The 23149-nt window shown below is 39.8% G+C and overlaps 3 protein-coding genes across 4 annotated transcripts in view; 2 read left to right on the plus strand and 1 right to left on the minus strand.

The window, feature by feature from the left end:
* fbxl17 (F-box and leucine-rich repeat protein 17) overlaps positions 1-7470 on the minus strand; it is a 191651-nt gene extending 184181 nt beyond the window's left edge. Inside the window, exons 1-5 of the mRNA XM_030780736.1 lie at positions 7388-7470; positions 4089-4855; positions 3156-3278; positions 2784-3041; positions 2268-2399 (exon numbers count right to left, since the gene is read on the minus strand). Of these exons, the coding sequence (XP_030636596.1) occupies positions 2268-2399; positions 2784-3041; positions 3156-3278; positions 4089-4835 (1260 nt within the window). The 5' untranslated portion in view covers positions 4836-4855; positions 7388-7470. The remainder of the gene's footprint in view (positions 1-2267; positions 2400-2783; positions 3042-3155; positions 3279-4088; positions 4856-7387) is intronic.
* Positions 7471-8481: 1011 nt separating this feature from the next.
* On the plus strand, positions 8482-10619 carry prxl2c (peroxiredoxin like 2C). The gene is made up of 6 exons (XM_030788483.1): positions 8482-8667; positions 8937-9005; positions 9363-9416; positions 9709-9814; positions 10195-10329; positions 10492-10619. Exons 1-6 carry the CDS (start codon positions 8482-8484, stop codon positions 10617-10619), a joined length of 678 nt encoding a protein of 225 aa, XP_030644343.1.
* Positions 10620-11365: 746 nt separating this feature from the next.
* cdc14b (cell division cycle 14B) lies at positions 11366-22668 on the plus strand. 2 transcript variants are annotated; one of them, XM_030781414.1, is made up of 15 exons: positions 11366-11620; positions 13220-13310; positions 13593-13668; positions 14315-14407; positions 14778-14854; positions 14970-15036; positions 15128-15190; positions 15341-15428; positions 15995-16225; positions 16539-16677; positions 16855-17023; positions 17141-17238; positions 20497-20613; positions 20786-21010; positions 21963-22668. In XM_030781414.1, the coding sequence occupies exons 1-14, from the start codon at positions 11515-11517 to the stop codon at positions 20994-20996; spliced, it is 1626 nt and encodes a 541-aa protein (XP_030637274.1). In that variant the 5' UTR covers positions 11366-11514; the 3' UTR covers positions 20997-21010; positions 21963-22668. The 2 variants fall into 2 exon arrangements, with proteins under 2 accessions (XP_030637274.1, XP_030637284.1); XM_030781424.1 differs by lacking the exon at positions 11366-11620 and adding an exon at positions 12785-12853.
* The last annotated feature ends 481 nt before the right edge of the window (positions 22669-23149 follow it).

Raw genomic sequence — 23149 nt, forward strand, 5'->3', positions numbered from 1 at the left:
GGGAGAGAGAGGGGAGAGAGAGAGAGAGAGAGAGAGAGAGAGAGAGAGGTACCAGAGGCCTCTATTGTAAATGAGTTGCACAATTGTGCGATCTGTCACCGAAAACATTTTGGCCATCACGAAAGAGATGGGTTCAGATGTCAGAGCAGACCTGATGGTGCCTGGCATCGTACGCGAGAGGAGAACGCGGATACGGAGGAGCCTGAGAGAGAGCGATATGACATCAGTCTTTCATAGCTGTATGACCTCAGAGAATGACAAGAGACTCTTTTCTTACACAGCCTAAGGGAGGATATGCAGTCAAACTTTTCTGACTTTTTTTCTTTTTTTTTTTTTTTGGCAAGCCTTTGGATGTCATCAAGATAAAATTGTTAAGACTGCAAAAAGACTCCAAAGAGATGTTTTGACAATAGGGATGAAAATCCTGTTGTTGGTGACGATATCATCGGTAATATCTGAACGTTCATCTGACAGCACGTGAAGCCACATGCCAAACACTTGTGGTATAAGTCAATAAAAAGTTCACAAAAACAAAGTCGTCAAAAAAATACAGATTGTATCAGACTTCAGAATGAAGATCCCCAAATGAATCTAAAACAAGGTGCGAAAGACACTACATTTAATCGCCGAGATGTGAATTTAAAAAAAAACAAAAAAAAAAAAAACGGCATTACATTGTCTTGACAGCTCAGACAGATGATTGTTTATTGTGGGGTGAATGAAAGCTCAGATATCAGCAATCCAAGCCTGTCACCAAAGCCCTGAAAGACCAGAGACTTACGGCAGAGCTCTGCCTCTGCGCTCCGCTAAGACTGATCGCCATCTCCAGCAGTCTGTCAGCTGTGAGAAAGAGAAACTGAAAACTCCGCAGGCTGAAGTACATTTTTGAGAGAAAAAAAAAAAATCAATAAATAAGAACGGGGCCCTTGTAAAAGTTAAACACCTCAAGATATTTCATATATTTCCACTTTGTTTGCTCTTAGAGCAAAAACACCTTAGAGCTCATTCAGATCTTAAATAATTTTGTATGCCGCTCTTTTCTCTATTTAGCGGGAGGGAATCGATGCTTTAATTGTGTCCCAGATTTACTAATTAAAAAAGAGCGATTGCTTATTGAGCCGTTCCGCAGCAGAAAACTGTGGTTGCGAGAAGCTCGTTTTCATGCCTTTGGTCTGAGACGCCGGGGAAGGCATTAATGACGATTCAGACCGAGCTGCTAGACAGAACGGTTCTTAACAGGAACACAGAACAGATTCCTCACATGCATAATGAGGGAGATGGTTATGACTGTGCCAAGAATTTCCACATCTGGAAAAATCCCGCTTCGCAGACCGATCAAAAGGGTGCTTGAAGATTTCTCTTGTTAAGATGGAGTTGTAATCCATGTTTTGAATTACTATTAATGGGGTTACATGTCTAATAAATCAAAACAGAGCAATCCGGTACAGTTGATAACATTATAAGAGTTGGAAGAATTACATATGCTAAAGTTTACAAATGGACTCTGTGATGAGCTGGTTTTTAATTAGGCCATAATCCCCTCAGGCACAACAAGCTAATATTCAACCAATGTTTACCACAACAGATCTGAAAAGGTTTAATGTCCATAAATCATAGAAAAAGCAATGCGCTCTGCAAACCGTGTCAGTGGTGCATTAGCGCCCTCAAGTGGTGATAAAGAGGCACAGGCAGAGAGCATATATCACAGGACAGCACTGTAAGCATTAACTAAGACATAGCAAGTGCATGGCAGAAAATTAAGAGACAAGGGAGAGACCTTGAAGGACATGTGTTTTCTGTTTGGTCCTCAGAAGACAGATACCACTGAGGGGGGACTGCGGGGGCTTCTACGCTTATCATCAGCTTAATATGCGCACAAACCCCAAGGCCTACTCCGTGTTAATCTGTCCCTCCGATTCTTCATTTGAGCGAGGGAGGTCTTGCTTTTTGACATGCATGACCTCTTTCCGGGACATTCTCTACCTCCCATTTAAAGCGAGTTGCCAGTACAGCTCCCGCCCCTTCCTCTTCTTCGGGGCCATTTTTTTGGGGGGGGGGGGGGGTGTCTTTGAATCTGAAATCAGCGTTTCACGTGAAACAGATGCACCGCGGTCGACCAGATGCCTGCAGGTGAGCGCAGCATGGCCACAAAACGTGCAACACGTTATAAAGCATGAAGCGATTCAGAGAATCGAGGACTTTGACTTAAAATGCCACAGGTAATCCGGCTCTCCATGTGAGGTTAGATATGAGAGAAGAACACTCACCAGTTTGTTTTCTTGCATGTAGATTCTTTGAAGCCTGGGACAGCCTTTTGCGAGGGCCACCATTCCTTCATCACTTATATTGTAACACTGGCCAAAGTGTACATCCCTAAGCTCTGAACAGTGCTCACCCAACTGGAGAGAGAAGAAAATAAAAGACAGAGGAAGAGAGAGAGAGGGAGGGAGAAAGACAAGAGCGATGTTTCACTTGAGTTTCAACTTGTATTGAGTCAAATAATCTTCCCTCAGAAAACATGGACCTGTCACAAGTGACCGCAATATATCATATGACAAAGCATTAGGAAACTGAAATGTTCTAGAAACAAAATGGAGAAAAAAAGAAACAGAGAAAAAAAAAACAGCAAGAGAGAAATACAAAGACATATAAAAAGAAACAAGAACAAGGGAGAGATAAACAAATAGCACATAAAAAAAAAAACAACAAGCAACTAAAGAAAAAAAAAACTGCTTTAAATGCTCCTTTAACTTACGACCTGTGGTTTGTAACACCAGGCTCACCTGTTTGAGAGCTTGGTCGGTGAGTTTGTCCTGGTTCCCCACGTGCAGTTTCTGTAGCAGGGGGCAGTTGGAGGCGATGGTGCACACTGACACATCACTCAGCTGTTTACAGCGGTATGCTGTGTATTTGAGAAGCCCCGAGCAGTTAGCCGCCAACGAGCAAACGCCGGGATCCTGCACGTTACGACAGTCCGAGATGTTGATCTCAGTGACGTTGTGTCTCCTTGACGCGATCTTTACCAAAAGGTCGTCCTTTACCTGGGGCAACGGGGTAAAAAGACAGGGTGAGCAATGGCTGGGGGACGGGGAGCGGGTGACTTTCTCCTTCACGTGGACACGTTATAAACAAACACACAGAGAAAACGAACTCACTTGCTGGTGGCCGCTGAGGTCGATTTGTTTCCAGAACTGGAAATCTAAGCACAAGTCACGCCAGTACTTGCAAACCAGGGAGGCGTAAAGGCAGCGTTCCTTCACTGAGAGATGAGAGAAAACCTGAGGGCAAAACCATTTCAGTCACTGACACAGGACCATAAGCAGCAGTTTGAACTTCATGCAAGCAGCAGTTTCTCTGCAACACAATGTTTGAAAGAAGGCAGATTGAGACAACTATTGGCTCTTGGCTTGGTGGGGTAGTCACTGTAGGGAAATTCAAGCAGGAGTGAAAGTAGATATTATTCCCCACATTGACAGTTTGCTCAGCCACGTGGTGCATTCTCTTCAAAAACAATACTGTGTGGTCTATGAAGTGCAGATGCACCACAGCAAGTGTACAGACCCTAATGAAATGGTTCCATGTCAACAGAAAATGTATCAACTGACCATTCAGGAATTAGCGGTGGTTGTGCAGACACATCGAACCATACCACATAATTCGTTCCATTTAGCATTCAAACCCAGACAAATTTTTATTGAGCTGATTAAAGAGATGATTGATGAAATCAAGCCTGATGTTGGTTCTGAGGACTGACACATAAGGAATGGGACAGTCTTTGCAAGGACAGGGATGAGTACCTTGGAACCAAAACGAATCTGAGCGGGTGAGCCCTTATGCCACCTTTTCTGAAAGGTGGTATGATCCACAGTACCTCTGTGCTCCTAGGCAAACACATCATTGGAACCTCTATGCTGCTCAGCATGGAAAACAGAGACCATATCACGCTGACACCGCATGGAACATTTGGCCCACCCAGCTTGATAAAAACTCTATATATAAACACTGTAAATGTGTTCAGGGTTTTTGCTCTCTGCTTTAAGTGGTAATAATAATCAGTAAAAGTGCTGGTATTTCACAATGACACAGACCTTCAACAGTATGGAGGAGGGCAAGTGGTTGATACAGGACATCTCTGGGGTCCTGCCATCATCTGAAGTGTTGCTATGGGAGCACAAGCAACAGGAGGAGGTGGAGGAGGAGGCGGACGAGGAGGCGCTATCTGGGGTGCCAGCACTTTCTGTGCTGCTAGGACTCTCACCAGAGCCCATCTGCAAGCCCACGCCAGAGCTGTCATCCTCCGAAGACGATGACGAGGAAGAGGGCAAGGCGCAGTGCGGCAGGAGGTGATGTGGGCTGGGGGCGGTCTCTGAAGAGTCTCCGCCCCCTTTGTCCATGGACATCTCCTGGAAGGCACAGCGGGGCTGTTTGCAGGGCCTGCACCTCTGCATGTCGGTGCCCTTGCGCTTGCACACCATCTCCGAATAGTCGCAGGTCGGCTGCGTGGCTCGAAAGATCGCTGTTGGTCCGATCAGCTTGGCTGGGACGGCAGATAGGAGGCCCTGTCCTTCCCAGATGGCCAGCTCGTGAGGAGAGAGCAGGAACTTGGCGCAGTCCTCAGGAGAGCTCAGTGAAGCGTAACGCTCGGCGAGTTTGGAGGCGGCTGCCGCGCCGTTCTCGAAGGGGTCGTCGTCGAGGTTCCCGCCGCTGCTGCTGTGGATGATGAAGCAGAGCATGCAGGGCCCCTGAAGGAAGCAGTTCCTCTTCTTCTTCTTCTTCCTCAGCTTCCGGGTCCTCTTCTTCAAGCGGTAACCATTTTTCGAGAGAAGATGGCCCATATAGATAACTCACAGTGTCTCTGGAGTGATGACAAAATAAAAAAGAATAAAAAAAGTTAAATACAACTCAATTTCTGGATGGTTTATTCCGTAACTTATTTTGAAGCTATTCTCACTTTAACAACACTTATCATTGATTTAACTGTAGTAGAAGACGTGATACAAAATACACAGGCCGAAACTAAACATTACAGCAGACTTGTTCAATGTAGTTCTACCACTTCCCTATCATAAATAAGCTTGCTTCAAACCTGTCATGGCACATCTGATGTAGGCCTACTGATCACATACTTCTGATTAACTGAGTTGGACGAGCTACCAAAAAGGTGATACTGTCTTCTAGTTATGGATCGATAAAAAAAAAAAAAGTGTTGTAATCCTGTCTTTTCAATTTTGCCAAATAAGGAATTGTTATTAAAAGGGCACCAAACGGTTTATCTGCATAAACAGAGTTTAGCCTACATAAACAAAGTAATGTCTATGTTCCAAACAGTCCTGCCTAAGGAATGTACTGTGAGAGCTACTCAGCCCTACTCACAAAAGGCACTGTTTTCTCATAAGACTATGTCTGCTACAGAAACCCTTCAAAAAAAGCTCAGCTCCCCAAAAGTGGCTGGCTGCACATTGCCATAGCAACACGACATCTCAAAACAGGCACATTAAAAATTGTGCATGTGCTTTTTGTGAAAACCTATAGGCCAGTTAAGCCTGTGCTTTCTTTTAGATTCACAATGTGTAACAAGAATGAACAGCATGCTACAAAAATAGACTCCTCCCTAATGCAGAGAAGTTTCTCTTAGCATTCTGTGGGCTAAATATAACTTTTAGAAAACAACAAAACAAAATTCCTCATAAAAACCTCTAATGTTCTGGATTCCACATGCACGGGATAAAAAAAATTCTCAAACAAGCTTTACCAACTGAGAGCCCTCAAGAGTCAGCAGCTACAGTTCACTGCTTGCCCATGGACCACAATTGATTCACAAGTAAAACTACATTTCACAGAAGAAAAAAGTTACAAGTTTAAACAAAACATAACAAGCCCAAACCAATCCCAGTGTCACAGGGCAATCTGAATTATCATTTACAGTGAACACTTCAACCTCAAGAATGCAATAGTATAGGCTGGTCATCAAGTCCACCTTACAGAAATCTTAGGATGGCCACGACCATGATACACGACACTAAAGACTAAAGGTCAGCTCATGACGGGGGAGCTTATCATTTCGATGGCAGACAAATTTTTTAGGTTTAAAGGTTGTTTTTTCTGTCATCAGAGAAAAAATGCATGCTAGCTGCTAATGGGATGCTTATAAGGTAAAAACACCTACAGGTAAAAGTGAATCATGATCAGTTGAGGAGAATTTCTGGAGATCAGTCTTTTCTGAGCTTAATACTACCATCGACCTACAGAGACATGCACGCGCTAGTTAAAATGACGATGACATACGAGGGGATACTGTGGCCATACTGTATATTAGAACAAGTTGTCTTGTTGACCTTCATACGTGAACACAAGCCATCCTGGAGCGTTTCATAATGTGAGTGGAGTTACTAATTTAAATGCGGACGGAGCAAGTGTCGGTTATGTTTTCAGTGCCAACTAAGTGTTTAGTAAATTATTGCGCAAAACAAAACTACCACAAACCAAGACTGACACAAAAACCAAATTACAATCACATAAGCAAAACAACACACCGTTTCAAAACCACAACCGAAACTTTACTTAAGCCGAGTGAGAGACCATGATTTTCTCACCAGTGTTCATCACTGGATATTGCGGCTGTTATTTTACAGAGCGTAAGGCTGTTGACAAGCCGTGATATCGACTTTGGCTGCAAATAAAGTGACAGGTGCTTAGGTTCGATCTAAAATAGACCCCCACTTAAGACAAGAGACACATCGCCGAACTGTGTTGCAGCTTGCAGCACAATTCGGTCCAAACCTCAATGGATTTTTACTTCAGCTAAGGTAAATGAATGAGAACCAACAACCAATCTTGTTTCACCGACTGGTCATCCATTCAAATTGCCAGAGCTAGGTGCAGAGTTGAGTGACTGATTAGACAAACAGGTTTGAAAGTCTTAAATATTCCAATGCATTAACGGTTTGAAATCAACTTTTTAATTAACGAAGATTTTTTAACAAGCAAATGTCCCACGGTCACGGGTATCTCTGTTATATGTCACTGATATAACAGTACAGGCAACCAAAGTAAACATTGTTTATTAGTTAACCAGCTCGCTGTAGTAGCCTGGTAATAAACACAGGCAACTGGTTAGCTCGACAGCATAACAAATAAGTGTCAGCTCTCAACCACTGAAAACATTCGCATATATTCAAGGAACTTGTTGAGAACCTGAATGTTTCCTGTTGTTTAAGTCTGAGCCTCTCTACCAAAAAAACTTAATCGTGACTGCTATGACTGATGGAGGCATCACTGCTGTTTAGCGAGATACCTAGCCTTTATAGCCGAGGAGCTAACACTCTAAAGCTAGCTAGCTAAAATAATTACTGGCAAATAAAAAAATATCCAAAAGGTGTCTCCTCACCAGTTTACGCGGTGCTGACCACCTCTGTCCCGCGCTCTCATAATCCGTGCGTACAGCACGGGAAACCGAAGACAAATTCTATTCTATGAATCTTTGAATCGAGAACATTTAGCTGGCTAGTCTGTGTGACAACTTGCTTTGAGTGTTTGAAAATACTTCCGGCAACGGTACGACACAGGAAATCCCGCCTTGTCAAACAAATTACATGCAGAAACTTGAGTGTACTTTCCAAATTACTAATTCTGTGCCATTTTTCCATTGACCGATTCGTGGTGCTTGGAATTTCAGTGAGAATACGTTTTCTTTTGTTAACGCCTCTGAATTATTTCTCTCTTTGAAAAGGCAATATGCTCTCACTCTGGTCAGCTGGCTTATTTGTGAGATACAGAACCGTTCTGTAAACATGCTCCTACAGTAATACCCCTGATCAAGGTCAACAGTCAGTGAAATATGACACACATATCGATGCTGGAGATTCGGTTAACTTTTTAATTTATAAACAACACATAGGCTAATAGACTGAGCATTAACTATAATTGCCCTTTATTGAATTGCTTTAAATTTCATGTTTTGCTCAGAGTGTTTTACAGCGAACTATCGGCTAAAATCAAGAAAATGGATTTTTTATCACAGTTATCCTAATATTTAGAGATAAACCTCCTGTTAATAAACTATACGCGAGGCAAGCATGCTTCTCTTTCGTAAAAACAGAAATCCGAACTAAGTCGCTGGAATACCTTAAGAAAATCGATTCACCCCACATAAACAACCGAACTGTGCGATTGTGGAGAAATTCTTACAGGTTATGTAAATTATTTGAACCTCGTGCAAATTTTACACTCTAACCTCGAGCGTGAATAATTAAAGTCACCATAATTATAGTGTCTATGTAAGGAGCAAAAAATTTGCAACATATGAAAATATTACTCTAAACGTCAGCCGAATTGTCAATCCGGTGAGAGGGAGTGTTCTGAGAGCAAGACTAAGCAGGAGTTTGGGCGTGCATCCTTCACACTCTTCCTAGATCCAGAAGCGCAACTGCCGGGCCAAAAATAGTATGGGCTTGGTGCTTCTACTCCTTGAGAACTCCTACAATGGCCACCGTTTCTCCAGTAACCCAGCAAATTGCGAGCTGTCAACGAGGAAATACTGGGAAACCGGGAAACGTTGATATTCAGATGTCGGACATCGAAGGCTGTTTGCTATACAATCGATGGGGAGCTAGTACAACATTCAAGAGTTTATTTCAAAACAACAAGGCGATTATTATTTTTGTGAGGGTAAGGTAACCGTTCTGAATTTACGATTGATCAGTGTAACAGTCTATGTGTTAGTACATTACGGGAAATAGTGTAGGCTACAAGTCAGGAAAGAAAAAATGTTCCGTTTAAAAATAATCAAAATGTCATTCGCCTGTTTAGGACTCATACAGCTGTAGGACGCACCTGGATTTTTTCGCTAAGTACCTGGGAAAGAACTTTGTTTTGGAGGGATTGTAGCCCACTGTATTTCAAGTTTGAAACAATGATAGCTTGTTCTGTTTTGACAGAGTTTCCTGTGCCACACATGCAAAGAATATGTTGATGACCTAAGCAAGGTACCCCGGGACATTTTGCGGGTGAGGATTAAATTACTGAAGATCATGAAAGTTCGTTGGTTTCATGTAAAGCTTGTGCGTTAGCTTATTACTGTGAATTCTCAATTAACGCAACGTTGTTGCCCAACCCTTAAAGGTTGCCACTGTGCGAAATTCTCAGCATTTTTCCCTCCCCGAAGCAGAGCCTATGTGGCATACTTGCAGAATTTCAAGGCAAATATAACTGTTTTGATGGAGCGTTATTAGAATAACTAGACACTTAAATAATGCTGACTGTATATCAGCAGGCTCAGGTGACACCACTGATTATCTAAAAACAAATTTGAAGTAGCACATTTGCTTAAGAGTTCCAAAAAAGACTGACATTTCTTTTTGCAGGATGCAGGTGTCAGATTAATTGTCATTGGGCAGTCATCTTATCGTCATATAGAGGTATGAAACATTGCACAACATGTCTTTTACCGCATGTTTTTATGGAAATAAGCATATATCTGTCCAGGGCAAAAGCACCAATCCACTCAATCTTCATTTTCAGTATTTCCGTTTTAAAAACAACTCAGCTTGTTACCTTGCTTCTCGACACAGTAAAATGTTTCATATTTGTTTGTCAGAGCTACAACAGAAGTCACTGTCATAAAGTAAACAAAGGGTTAAGCTCCCTAAAGTTTTTGAAATCTATAGTTGCAGCTGAAAAATGTATTGTAAATTATTTTTTGTTTTGTAGCCCTTCTGCTCACTTACAGGTTATCCTCATGAAATATATGTTGATCCAGAGAGAAAGATTTATCAGAAGCTTGGTATGAGAAGAGGGGAGACTTTTATGGAGGCAGGTAAATCCATATTTTAAGTGTTTGTATTCCCATCATGTTATTCGTATTCTTCTGGTGACCTGTTATGGGTTACGAGAGTAGTTACAGCAGCAGTTTTTAACAGAATGCATGTATATACTCAGTACAACACTGTAATTTACAGGATTAACTTGAGTATTTGATTGTCATTTCATTTTATTACACTAAAGACTCACACCTTAATGAAAAACTGCAAGCATTCCTGCTGCTACAACAACAACTACTATTACTACTACTACTACTAATACTACAGTGACAACCACAAATACCAGTAATGCAGATATCCATTACAATGTGCTTATCAAATAATCAGTGTAATTCCCCACCACACTCGAATCTGATTGTTCTTTTTGAATTCATAGCTTCTAAGAGCCCTCATGTGAAATCTGGTCTATTCGTGGGGAGTTTAAGGAGTGCATGGCGTGCCATGACCAGCCCTGCCTTTGATTTTCAAGGAGATCCACTTCAACAAGGAGGTGCCCTTATCGTAGGCCCAGGTGATAGGCCGACACGCTACAATTGCTTTTAATGACTTTCCTAAAATAAAATAAAGGGTTTTTTTTTTTTTCGTCATACCTGTTAGTATTATTTATCGCTGTTGCTTAACATAGAGCACACTGTATGTAATGATATATGTATTTTTATTCTCTCTTTTGTAGGCCCAGAAGTTCATTTTGCACACTTTGACATGAACCGTTTAGACCACATGCCCATTAATTGGTTGTTGCAACTGGCTGGACTTCACACAGTAGACTTTAGTGGACAACCTAAAATAATTGACATTTGAAATTGTCTAACTTGAAACTGCTTTGTTTCCAGTGTTTCTCTATCCTGGACATCGATGAGACTGCGCAATACATTTTTTAACCAGTGGCCCTTTAATCAACATTCTTCACTGAAGTACTGAAGGGCTTGACAGTTAGTTGAACTGGGTGTGTAATTGTTCCTGGTCTGCAAAGCTGCAGTATTTAGACTCTTTAATACTCTTGTAATCATTTTGAATCTTATTTTTGTATCTCTTAACTTGTTCTGTATAATGATTTTATCTCGGACCAACAGTCTGCATTTTTAATATTTGTCAAGACATTTATTGTGAGGAATCTATGATTTTATACATCCATTAGGTCAGAAAAAGCTATTGTTGTATATACTCAGTACATTGTTTATTATGGTGTTCTAATAAAGACTGGCAAGTATAATCACACAAGTGGAAGCCATGTTTCTATTGTTCACATCAAAACCGTTGTCAAGTCCCATTGTATCCTGTTATATTTAGTGTAAGTTACACTGCAAGTTCTAAGATCATTCGGCTAGTATTGCATACGTCAAGCCGTTGTTTAATGGGTCTGCCAGAGGGTTTTTTTTCTATTGTGGTAAAAATCGACTGCAAGTAGAATCAACAGACGAACATTTTCATGGATTTGTGGTGAACCGCGCGTTCAGAACCAGTACTGACAAAACTACGGCACCGCCTACGTCACACTTTGGGATACAGAAACTTGCCCTACAGACGTCACCAGAAGAAACCTTGCTGTGACCGTGTAACTATGGTCGCTACAGTCTCTGGCATTTTGGGCGATACCAATCAAAGATAGAGGCTGCAACAAACATTCCATAATGGAGCAACTTAGGCATTTATGGTATATTCTGATTAAAATGTGAATTTGCATGCATAACCAGCTATGAAGCGCAAAAGCGAGAGGAGGCGACCGGAGTCGAGAAAAAGGCTGTGTGCTGCGAAGAGAGAAGAGGCGGAGCCGCGGACAGACATTTATATCGCTATAACAGGTAAATACTGCACGTTTATACAGAAGTTGTCGTGATATTTGTCGTCCTGCGACCAGTCTCGTACTGGCAACGAAGATACATTTTCAGTGAAGGTCGTGCTGCCTTCCTCGTCGATGATCAACATTTATTAAGAGGGTTTATTATAATATGGCGACACCACTCGTGAATAATAGTAAATGCAAGAACTTAGTTAATTGCGTAAAACTATTTGTTCAGTGTTCCACCAGTTCATTTATATTTGAACACAACAGACGCCATTGTGTGACAGCCTCAAATGTTCAGATCTTTTTAAAATGTTCAGTTTCTTATAAGTAGGTATGATATTTGAGGTTAACTATGTAATTACATGATGCGACTGAAGTGCAAGTGAAAATTATTTTATTTTGGAGGATATTCATTGATGTTAAAATGCATACGGTTCTGCACTACCATGTATCATCTGCGGTTCTTTTGCTGCCTGTACCACCCGCAATATCTGCCAGAGAGGTTCGTGTAGCCGTCGAACACCGTCTTTTACGTTCTCTTGGAATTTTAAATCAGACGGTGCGATGTTCCGAGAATTAAAGTGTTCGAAGTACAAATGAAATTCTATTGGCTGGTTGAAGCCTTTCTCCTAGCAACCGCTTGGGCAGCGTTCCAATTAGAGTTGTTTTAGCCTCGTTCACACAGCTTAAAATTCTGTAGCCGTGCCCCTAAATGATCGACGTAGCATTGATGTTCTTTCAGCCAATCATGTTTCACGAAAGCGTTGCACTATTGCTGGGTCAGGGTAATGCTACATAGACGCACAGCCAGACTTTCTGTACCAGTTTCCAATGGGGCACTGAAGTTCTTTGCGTAACAAGGTTAAAAAGTCGATTTGAGACGAGCACGTCTTTTATTTTACGTGAACAAATTGTAAACTTTAAAAGAGAGTCTGTCCTCCAGCGTTGTTATCTGATTTTCCAGTAGTTGTTGGTGTCTTCGAGTGGGCTAAGTTAATCGGACTGTTTTTTTAAGTTGCAACCTGAAAACAATGCGCGTGTTTATCAGAGATATTTGTTAATGCATTTAGTAACTAATTGCAACAACGTGCATGTGTGTGTACATACCGATGGCGCTCTTATCACTTTTAACTGCCTGAATTAGACTTAGCTAACGTACTAATAATTTCGCGACTAAAGTTAACGAGTCGTTAAATCAGAATGTCTAAAGAGGACTATGAGATATCCAACAGTATTGAATTTATCAAAGGTGAGTACTCGTCTTTCTCGAAACGATACAAAATGTTTAGGTCTTTCGACGTAAGCGCAGTAAACTGGTCGATTTTGAATGGTCGTTTCCGGGATGCGAATTCAAATTTGCACGTGCCTTCCCTGTTTGTGTTTGTAGTGGTCACATTCTCTTCAAAAGCCTTTTTTAATTCCAGGGGTTCTACGCAGAGTCTTATATGTGCGTTAATTAAATAGATGTATAAACATCAACACGGTGCTGAATTTCTGTTGAAGATGGTGTTCTGGAAATTTTTAGGGCGCGTTTTATTTGTTTATTAGGTTTGCCTGTTTGTCTTTGAGTACAAGATGCTCTTACTAAGGCCAATATTGTGTTATTTTCTTTCAGATCAGCTGTATTTCGCCATTCTTCAGCAGAAGGTTAAGAGCACAGCTGATAGACATTGCTTCTGCATAGATGAAGAATTATCATATGAGAAGTAAGTGCTACCCGTCTCCGTATCAGGTCCTCTGTTGTTGTTGTTGTTGTTGTTGTTTTTGTTTTTGCAGTCCTTTTAATACGGTCATGTGTCATGTTAGACTAAGTTTGACAATAATAATAATAATAATAATAGTACAGTGATCTCAAAAAGATTTCCATTTGGTGGTTATTACCTTCTCTTTTGTGTCTACTATCCAGTTATCTCAGTTTTTAATATCTTGCATGTATATGAAACTGCCGTCAGAGTGGACCAGTCATCTGTAATTTTCTGTCATTACAGTTTCTATGCAGACTTTGGCCCTCTTAACCTGGCGATGTTTTATCGCTTCTGTTGCAAACTCTCCAAGAAGTTAAAGGTAAGAGACCTTTGTCACCTATAATGCCTGTATGAAATTATGTAAGCAGCATTTGGCATCGCTCAGTTACTGTTTGTGAAGCTAGCATGTACAGGGAGGTTCTTTTATTGCTGAATGAACTTTAATTTGGTTGCATCAAAAACATTGGTCTGTCCTATTGTGTAAGACATATCTGTGTTTGCCAATTCCAGACTGTACATTTTGTTCATACCACGAATCATACCTTTGCTTTGTTGGTCAAGGGCTAGTCTACAATTACAATTTAGTTTATCAAGACCTTGTCTTTAGTTACAATTTAGTTCATTTGGCCATCACATTTCTCCAAAAATGTGATGAAATTGGTGAGAAAACTACAGTATGTCGCCATCAGATTACAGTTTTGTTTTTTTTTTTAGAGGAGGTCACAGTGGTAATAACCACAAAACTTATGGATTGTTGAGAAAGTGTACAAAATGATTATGTGAACTGAACTTGATACTACTTTACTGCTGTAGTACTAAAAGGTCATAATGTTCTTCTATCGCTACATGGACTTTACCAGTTGACATTCGATATATGGCATGTAGAAACCTCTGTTGTTGTGTACTGTTCCTTAATTAAGTATGTTAATGTATCATTTCTATACTTTTTTTCTTCACTGAAACAGATGTTTGCACATACAAAGAAGAAAATCGTGTTCTACACTTGTGGTGATAAAAAGAAGCAAGCTAATGCAGCATATCTGATTGGTTCATATGCTGTGAGTAATATGCTGTTTTGGGGAAATTAACCCAACTTAACATCAATCTCTGTCTTTTTGTCTCTTTCTAGTATTAAGCTCTAATGCAAAAGTATTAATGAGCTATAGAATTACTGTGCTACATTATTCAAAGTGACTGGTAGCTATTGCTTGGTACCTTTGCTCTAGCATTTTTAAGGCTTATTTGACATATATACAGTGTAAAATTGTTCTCATTGTAATGACCATGGAACCAGTGGCACGTTTTTTACTCCTTGTTTGGTGTTTAAAAGGAGCTGAATTTTGGCGGTCGTGCTGCAAACTATAAGGATATAACAAACTACTCAAATTCATCTGATCTCATCATCGTTCTCATGAATTCTCTTTGAAGGTGATGCATTTGCAAAAGACACCAGAGGAAGCATATAGCCTACTAGTCTCCAGAAATGCCACTTACCTTCCCTTCCGGTAAAGCCAAGTTTCTTTTTTTGTACATATCAAGATATATTGCCATATAATTAAAATCATTCTTAAAACATCATCTCTTTTTGTTTATCCCCTGGTGGTTGTTTTTGTTTTGCAGAGATGCCTCATTTGGGACGTGTATGTACAATCTCAACATTCTTGACTGTTTACGTGCAGTTCACAAGGTGACTAAGACAGCTACCCAAAACTACTCTGCCTCTATGGTTTATATGGTCCCTTTTACTGTGGCTAATGGAGCATGTGTGATTCTTTCAGGCTTTGCACTTTGGCTGGCTAGATTTCTCCCAGTTTGATGTCGATGAATATGAGCATTATGAGGTACAGTTTACTCATTTTGAACATTCTGTTCTTTAATGGAAAAGTTTGATGTTTAAAAAAAAAACTTGGATGATGGTAACTTTTTTCCGTTCTCTTTTTTTAACCAGTATTTGATGTTTGGATTCTGAATCTTTTTTTTTGTTGTTTCAGAAAGCTGAAAATGGAGATTTTAATTGGATTATTCCTGGAAAATTTCTGGCCTTCAGCGGTCCTCATCCAAAGAGTAAGATTGAGAATGGTATGTAGAGATTTCTCTCTCTGATCTCAGCTGTGAGAAAAATTAAGCCTCGGGGCCTTTCCAAGTTTTATTATTCAGTTTTGGCTTTAAAGTGAACTTGGTGAAGATTGGTATTTTTTAAACTGTAAAGGGAAAAATCACCTTTTTTGACATATGACTGCATTATAACCCTTATCTCAGTTAGTTGTTCTGTGGTTCCTCCAAAATATTTTAATGTAATCCTTTTCTTTTCTTTTTTTTTTTGTAAATTCCATTAGAAATCTAGCAACCTAAAACTGCCAGCATCGATTTAGTGTGCCATTAATGGTGATGTCTCTATGATCCGAACAAGATTTTTTAAGATTTCAGTCGGAACTAGAAAAAAATGCACACTTCAACTACAAGTAGGCAACTGGCAGAATGTCACCATGTGTCAACAGGGTTGCACTTTGCTTGACTGGGTTGTTCTGTTCTCTAATGATAAATCAGATCAAATGAATTGCACTGCTGCTGATATTCATCTGATATATTGAATGACTTTGAACATAATAACCACTGCAGTGGCCCATGTTCTTCTTTTTCAACAGGCTATCCTCTCCATGCCCCGGAGGCGTATGTACCATACTTCAGGAAACACAACATCACTACAGTGGTCAGACTCAACAAAAAAATGTATGATGCCAAGCGCTTCACGGACATGGGCTTCGAACACCATGACTTGTTCTTTGTGGATGGAAGCACACCCAATGACGCCATTGTCACAAAGTTCATGAACATATGCGAGAATGCAGAGGGTGGCATAGCCGTGCATTGCAAAGGTGAATGAACAAAACGCTCATTTATACTGAATGCTGTAAGAGCCACAGACATGCATCGGTATGCCAGAATTTAAGAATCCTCACAGGAACCGTCAATGCAAAATTTAAACATCTTAACATTTACATTAGCGTTGTCTTTGTTATTATTGTGTGAATTTGCAGTCACCTTGGATTAGAACTTCAGCTCTTCAGTGCAGCTGACAGACAATCTAATGTTTGCTTCAAAATTGAAGGGAAATGGTTTCAATATTGTACTAGTGCCTTGTAAGCTTATTTGATGGCAGGTTCTGAAACCCATGATTCTTTGTTTAAGCCGGACTTGGTCGAACCGGGACTCTCATTGCCTGCTACATGATGAAGCACTTCAAGCTGACTGCTGCTGAAGCTATTGCCTGGATCAGGATCTGCAGACCAGGCTCTGTAATTGGACCTCAGCAAAATTTTATAGAGGAGTGAGTGTCTCTCTTTCTCTATCCACCTCACATGCAGATTGTACCACGTTTTGCTTCAGAGCGGTAGCTCGCGTGTTGGTTGGTTTTCTGTTTTGCCCTTTATGAATAATTCAGAAGAACATAGTGAAAGAGTTTGACTCAAACCATTTGTTGATTGAATATTGTTTCTGCCAACAGTAAACAAGACAGCCTTTGGACGGAAGGTGATCTGTATCGGGAGAAAACGAATGAGCAGGAAAATGGCTCAAGCAAGACTGCGGTCACCGGCATTCTCTCGGGCGTAGATGACATTTCCATCAATGGTTCCAACAAGAACAGGACATCAAGGAAAATAGTCCCTCAAATGGTGGGTTGTGGAGTGTTAGTGCATAAGATGACAAATAAATGTGATCCTTAATTAATATAATTTCTTGCCACTGTTCAAACTGCAATTTTGTTTTCTCCTTTTGTTTGTTTTTTTTAGTATGAGGAGGAAGAGGAGCATGGGGGTATCACACAAGGCGACAAGCTACGAGCGCTGAAAAGCAAGAGGCAGGCCAGGGCATCCACAGGCTCTTTATCGTAAGTATCATCTTTACGGTCCCATCACGGCATTTAGTCTCTCATCACAGCGGTAACATCCTGATCCTTTTGAGATACTATATTTGCAAAGGAGTGGTTCTATAAATTCTTCACTGGAAATATAACTAATAAAAGCAGTTAGAATACAGAGCAAGGTTTAGTTGAGTTTTTCTATTTTTCTGGTTGAGTTAATGAGATTTAGGGAATCCATTTTTATCCCATCTTTTCCTTCACTGGATCCCGCATCTATTGTTTTGAAGACAAGGGTTTTCACATGAGTATTACAATGTAGCAAGGTGACTCCCATCTCATGAACCTGTAGCCTTATGTTTCTGGCTGAAATCCATAGTGCTCTGTCTTTTAACTGACCAGTTTAACTGGCATCAGATCAAAGTTCCAATAGCGTCTTATCATGGCAAGCAAAGACTAATAATTAACTTGTTGGGTGTGGGGTGACCCTGAGGGTTGTCTGCTATTTAAAAGAGAGCTCAAATATGGAATATAGCTTCTAAGAGAGCAGCATAACTTTTTGTACTCATTGAAGTACTCAACTCATTTAGGTTAAGCACAAACTGTTGCCATGTCAACAATTATATTCATTTGCTTGTTGGTGCCCAGTAGTGGGTTGAACTGACTGAAATAATCACCAATCACACTGATTACTCAGAATATTCCCAGTAAATGTGTGACCATTCTCATAGAGCACTGCTTAACTGTTTTAATATTGTCTGGTGTGTTTTTTTTCCCAAACCCAATGCTTGGTATACACGTTCAAAGCCTTGCTTAAAGAGTAATCAGTTTAGTTTAGTTTAATATTTAGTATTGATCAAGAAAAAGAAATTCTCAATTGTGGTCAAGATATTGATTTAAAAGCTTTTTGAGATATAGTTGTTGCTTATTTTTCTCTTTGTTTTCATTCATTGTAATACTAATTATACTTAAGTCCTATTGGTTATTGTCACTGGCAAATAGTGGAGCTTCAGTAACTATTTTCAACTGCTATGTCCTGTAAAAATATTACTAGACAAAGTATTGTAATATTTGTCCTTTCATGAATATGGTTAATCCCGTTTCTTGTCAGATCAATGTGGTTTCAACACTAGAACAAACTGTATCTCCAACTACAGAATTTAGTCATATAGAGATGGAAATCCTATTGACAACAGCGTTAACATCCCTCCAGCTCTGTGCTACAGTTGAATAGACACACTCTCCGCTGTGAGCGACAGGCTTTGTGGTCTGGTTCTCATTCTGGTTAGGGATGTTTGTGGTTCACACAGGTAATGAAGGATGGATGAACTGGATGAAGCCTCTTTGCACTGGATTGTCAAGCACTGTTTTTGCTGTGCTTAAAATAACTACATCCTTATGACTCACTCTTGAGTCACAGACAAATGCTCATGTTGCATGTATTTAATAAGGGTCCTACAGCCCTTAGTTAAGAAACTTTCTTTCTAATATATAACTGTAACAGTTGACTTTGCATGATGTTCTGTGGTAGATGTGTAAGTGCTACATCTTTTATTTCCTTTGCATAAAAGACAGCATTAACACTTAGGCTGCATGGCTTCTTGTTTTGCTGCATGGTATGAAATTTTATATCGCAATATCAAATGCTTAATTGGCCTATTTTTCCATGGTATCCATGACTGGGTCAACTATCAAGTCCCTGGCTTTATTACATGTCGGCAGTGTATGGCACTTCAATGAAATTGCCTCATCATTTCAGAACATGTCGAATTCCATATAGTATAAAACATTACAATGTATACTCTGCCTGCTGTTGCTTTAGCAGTGAAATAGCTACAGCTAAGAACCCGGGAAATGATTTGGTTTTGATCCAGTCAGCAGTGGGAAAGATGGGGGTTAAGTTCCTCACGCTTGGAAGTTTGTTGTCTCTCCCTGTCCCTCTTCCTGTTCCTCTTGCTAGTTTTTTTTTTATTATTATTTTTGTTTTGTTCGAAATGTCCCCCTCCTCTTGTCTAGATGGCTGGTAGCTATGCTGGTTTCTTCACTTTGTAGCCTTGTCTTCTGCTGGATTGTATATGGCTTCCCCTCTTCCATCATCCATTACTGTATAGACGGGTTAGGATTATAAAGTGATCTCTCCCCATCCTGCTTGCTCCCCCTCTGGACTTGGAAAACTGTAAGTGTGTCCTTCTCTCATCTGTCTCAATGGTCCCTCTTCCAAAGCTGACACGGTTCCTTGTAGGTCCGTGATTGATTACCACTGATTCAGCGCTCTTTACTCATGCTTGGGTTAGCCAATCAGAAGTCAGTATAAGTTGTTGTTGTTGTTTGTTTGTTTTTTAGCACTGAACTGGTGTATTTTCTTAAGTTTATGATTTCTCTATCATCCCTTTGATATCGAGGTTGTAAATTGTGAGAGGGCACAGTAGTACCTATGAGGGCTACAGGGCTACAAATGAAAATTTGGATCTCTGTCCCCATGGCTGAGGAATGGAAAACTGCCTTGTCTATGTTTTTACATCCCTTGTTTTACACAGTGAACATGTCTGCAAATATATATATATATGTATGTATCCACATTTATATTTATGTAAATGATGCAGGATGTTTTTCACATCTACTTCCTCTTTTGCTGGAGCTGGGTTTCATTTCAATTTGAGAGCCTTATTCTGGTTTCTAGTGGGGTTTAACAAACCAAACTCTGGAATTTAAAACATTAACATCAAAAAAAGCCACCACAACCAGGTGTTAGTTACACGTTTAAGGTACAAGTTCATCCATATCCAGTAAACTCCCATCTTTTATTGGTTCATTCATGAATAGGCAATGAGGTTCTTTCCTTGATTTATGATGTGTAAATGATTGACTGCCTGTATGGAAGTTCACACATGGACCTGTGCTCAAAAACAGAGTCACATCTTTTAAACTGAGCTCTTACCTCCCTATGAAACACCAGGTAGTATGTGCGTTCAGCATGGGTAGTCCCTGCTTGCCTTTCATAATTACACAACTTGCACTGTAGATTACATGACTCACACATGCTTCTTCTCCAAACTTTTCTTTCACTGAAATATTTCTGCTCGCTATAGCCTGCAGGTAGGATTTTCACAGTGTATCAGCACGGCTATCATAAGCATACACATTATTTTGGGTGTAGTGCTTGTTCAGGTTAGGGCTGTTCAAATAAAACTGTATGTACTCATTCTTTGGTTTATTGTAGGCAATGCTGGCAAGGATATTGTCTGTTATCATTGTTTATGTCTAATTCTTTTTCTGTCTTTTCTGCAGGCTTATTCTGCAGTCAAGTCCACAAGGTTGCAAATCTGTAAAATCCCCCAACAGAACTGAGAGCACAGAAGTAAGGAAAAGGAACAGAACCTCTTTAGATTCCAGTCAAACTGGCAGGTCAGTACATCTGTGATAAAATTTTAGGGGTTTTTTTTTGCTTATTTTTTTGCTTATTTTGCTTATGATGAAGTATCGTGTTCTTGATGAATGTTCAAAGCAAAATCGACAGAGCTATAATCAAGAGTTCTAATCTCTAAAAAAAAACTATATCCTTCCTTCATTTTGACAGTGTGCTGATACATGCGAGACTTGCAAAGTCTTTAGGTAATTTGCATGTAGCGGCATCTGAAAAGGACCTTGTGTACTCTGAAGTCAGTTCCTATAGCCCCATAGCTACATGTACTGCAATCAATCAGTTGAACTTAAACGCCATCACCCCTGTCAACAACCACCAGCAAGGGCCTCAGAGGCCAACTCCAGCCATTTCCTCCACATCCTGAGACTGCTCCATTCAGTAAGTTCTCAGCAGCTTCTGAAGGCTGAGTATCATAAACCAGACCCCTGCAACCAAACAGATCCTTTCCCACTGTCTGACTTTTCTTGCATGACTTTGGTATGCCTATAGCTCTTTCGACTCTGCTTTCCCTGCGTCTGCTGTCTCTCGATAACGCGCTGATAAAACAGCTCAGAATCCAAAACCAAAGACAGAACCATGTCATGGCAAAGATTATGGATGAATGATTTTTGCTTATCATCTTGGCATGCTACGAAAACATAATTATGTGACCATTACAAATGGGTTTTTTTTGTTGTTGGTTTGTTTGTTTGTTTTTTCATGCATTCCCCTGGAACAGACTAGATTCCCTTTTTTTCATAAAATCTTAGTTTTTTTGTGTTTGTTTGTTTGTTAGGGGGGTTTTTGCCTCAGTGACTGATTTTACAGGCTTTATTAGTGAAATTGTTCTGTGCACAAACACAAAACCTGTCTTGGCGTCACATGAGTTTGTCATTGCGCTGAGACAGTAATACTCGGTCAGTTGGCCAGACTTTCTTTTTGTTCAGTTTTAAGGATTCTGATGAACCTTTTTTTTTCCTTTTCTTTAATATGTCTGACCTCCTGCAGCAGACGCTCTGTGCCCAGACGAAGGAAAACTCTGCGCTCTTTGCAATCAATGCGCTTTACAAAATTATGGTACTGAAATTCTACTCTGTCTTCCTGCTTGATTTCCTACTTCTCTCCTGTTTTTCCTTCATTTGGGTTTATCTCTTGAGTCTTTGTACTGAAAATGTTATGCTGATATTTTTACCTAGAGTTGTAGGACGTAATGCGGCTACTGAATGAAGATATATGTGAAAAGCTTGTAAACAAATTACCGCTTTAATTGCAATATGCATATTGTTGCCCTTAGAAAGGATTTGTTGTTTTTTGCTGAACAAATAATTAATCTGCTTTTCTTTATTCACAGTCAATCCATACCCAAAGCCAGAGCACCTCTTCTACGATAAACTGGTGTCTGGAGATTAAACCAATAACAGCGCTGTTGGAAAGAAATGTGTCAACCAACATTTCTCTTTTATTCTTTTGTTATTGTTATTGTTGTTGGGGGTCGTTCTTCTGTGTCTGATAAAGTTTGGTTTTTTGGGGTTTTTTTTGAGTTAGCAAGCTTACTACATGCTGCTAATGATAAAGGGATGTGTTGGAAAACGAAATTGGGAAATGTTTTATGCAAACTAAAACACTTCACTGTAAAAAAAAAAAAAAAAGTCTAAATCAAAAGTAGCAGTGAAAGGCCAGTTCTGAAGGAATACCTTATTTTTTAATCTTTGATTATATCATGAGAGAGAAGTAGATCAAAACTATTACTTAATGTTGCCTTCTCATTAACATACTGTTCCTAGTGATTTCAGTGTATGGCTAATAAAGTTCTGTATCCTATCCAGTAACTGTAAAATTTTGTTCTCATGTGAAGCTTATGTCGATGCCTTTTTGCCTTCAATAGCTTAAATGTGTAAATAGGTTCACATTTGATAAACCTATGAGGTCTAATGTAATTTTTACTTGTAAATATTTTATACCCTTGTTTTGATTAATCATGCATTCAGATAATACTGTTCACAGTGATTCATTTATTTTTTATCATGTACTAAATGTTTGTTTGTTTGAGTTTTATTATTATTATGTACTTAGTCTCTGGTTCTCATTCAAGGATTGTTGTTCTCCCAAATAAATCCTTCCATCTTCAAACCCTTGGATATGATTCTTCTTCCAAAAAAAACAAAACACTCGGATTGTTTTACGATCTCCAAGTGTGATGCTATAACAAAGGTGTTTTTGAGAAGTGAGCAGATCAAATATCATCATAGATGTGGTAAAAACGTATTCAGGTAACAGCTGTGGTGTTTGACATACAATGCTGAAACTGATATGAAACTTTAAGTGATGAAAAATTACATTGCACCCTTTTGCAGTCTTCAACATTGCAAGGTATGAAAACCATAAATTAATTTGATATGTGTATTACAGCCAGTAATGTCTGTCATTACAGTTTTATATTAGCTACAGGCACAAGGTTAATACCGAATGCTGAAAAAATTTATTTCAGTTGCTACCCACAAAAAATTCCATCTACATACAAAGCATATGGACACCATG

This window comes from Chanos chanos, chromosome 1 (assembly GCF_902362185.1).
Source record: "Chanos chanos chromosome 1, fChaCha1.1, whole genome shotgun sequence".
In the NCBI taxonomy this organism is placed as follows: Eukaryota; Metazoa; Chordata; class Actinopteri; order Gonorynchiformes; family Chanidae; genus Chanos; species Chanos chanos.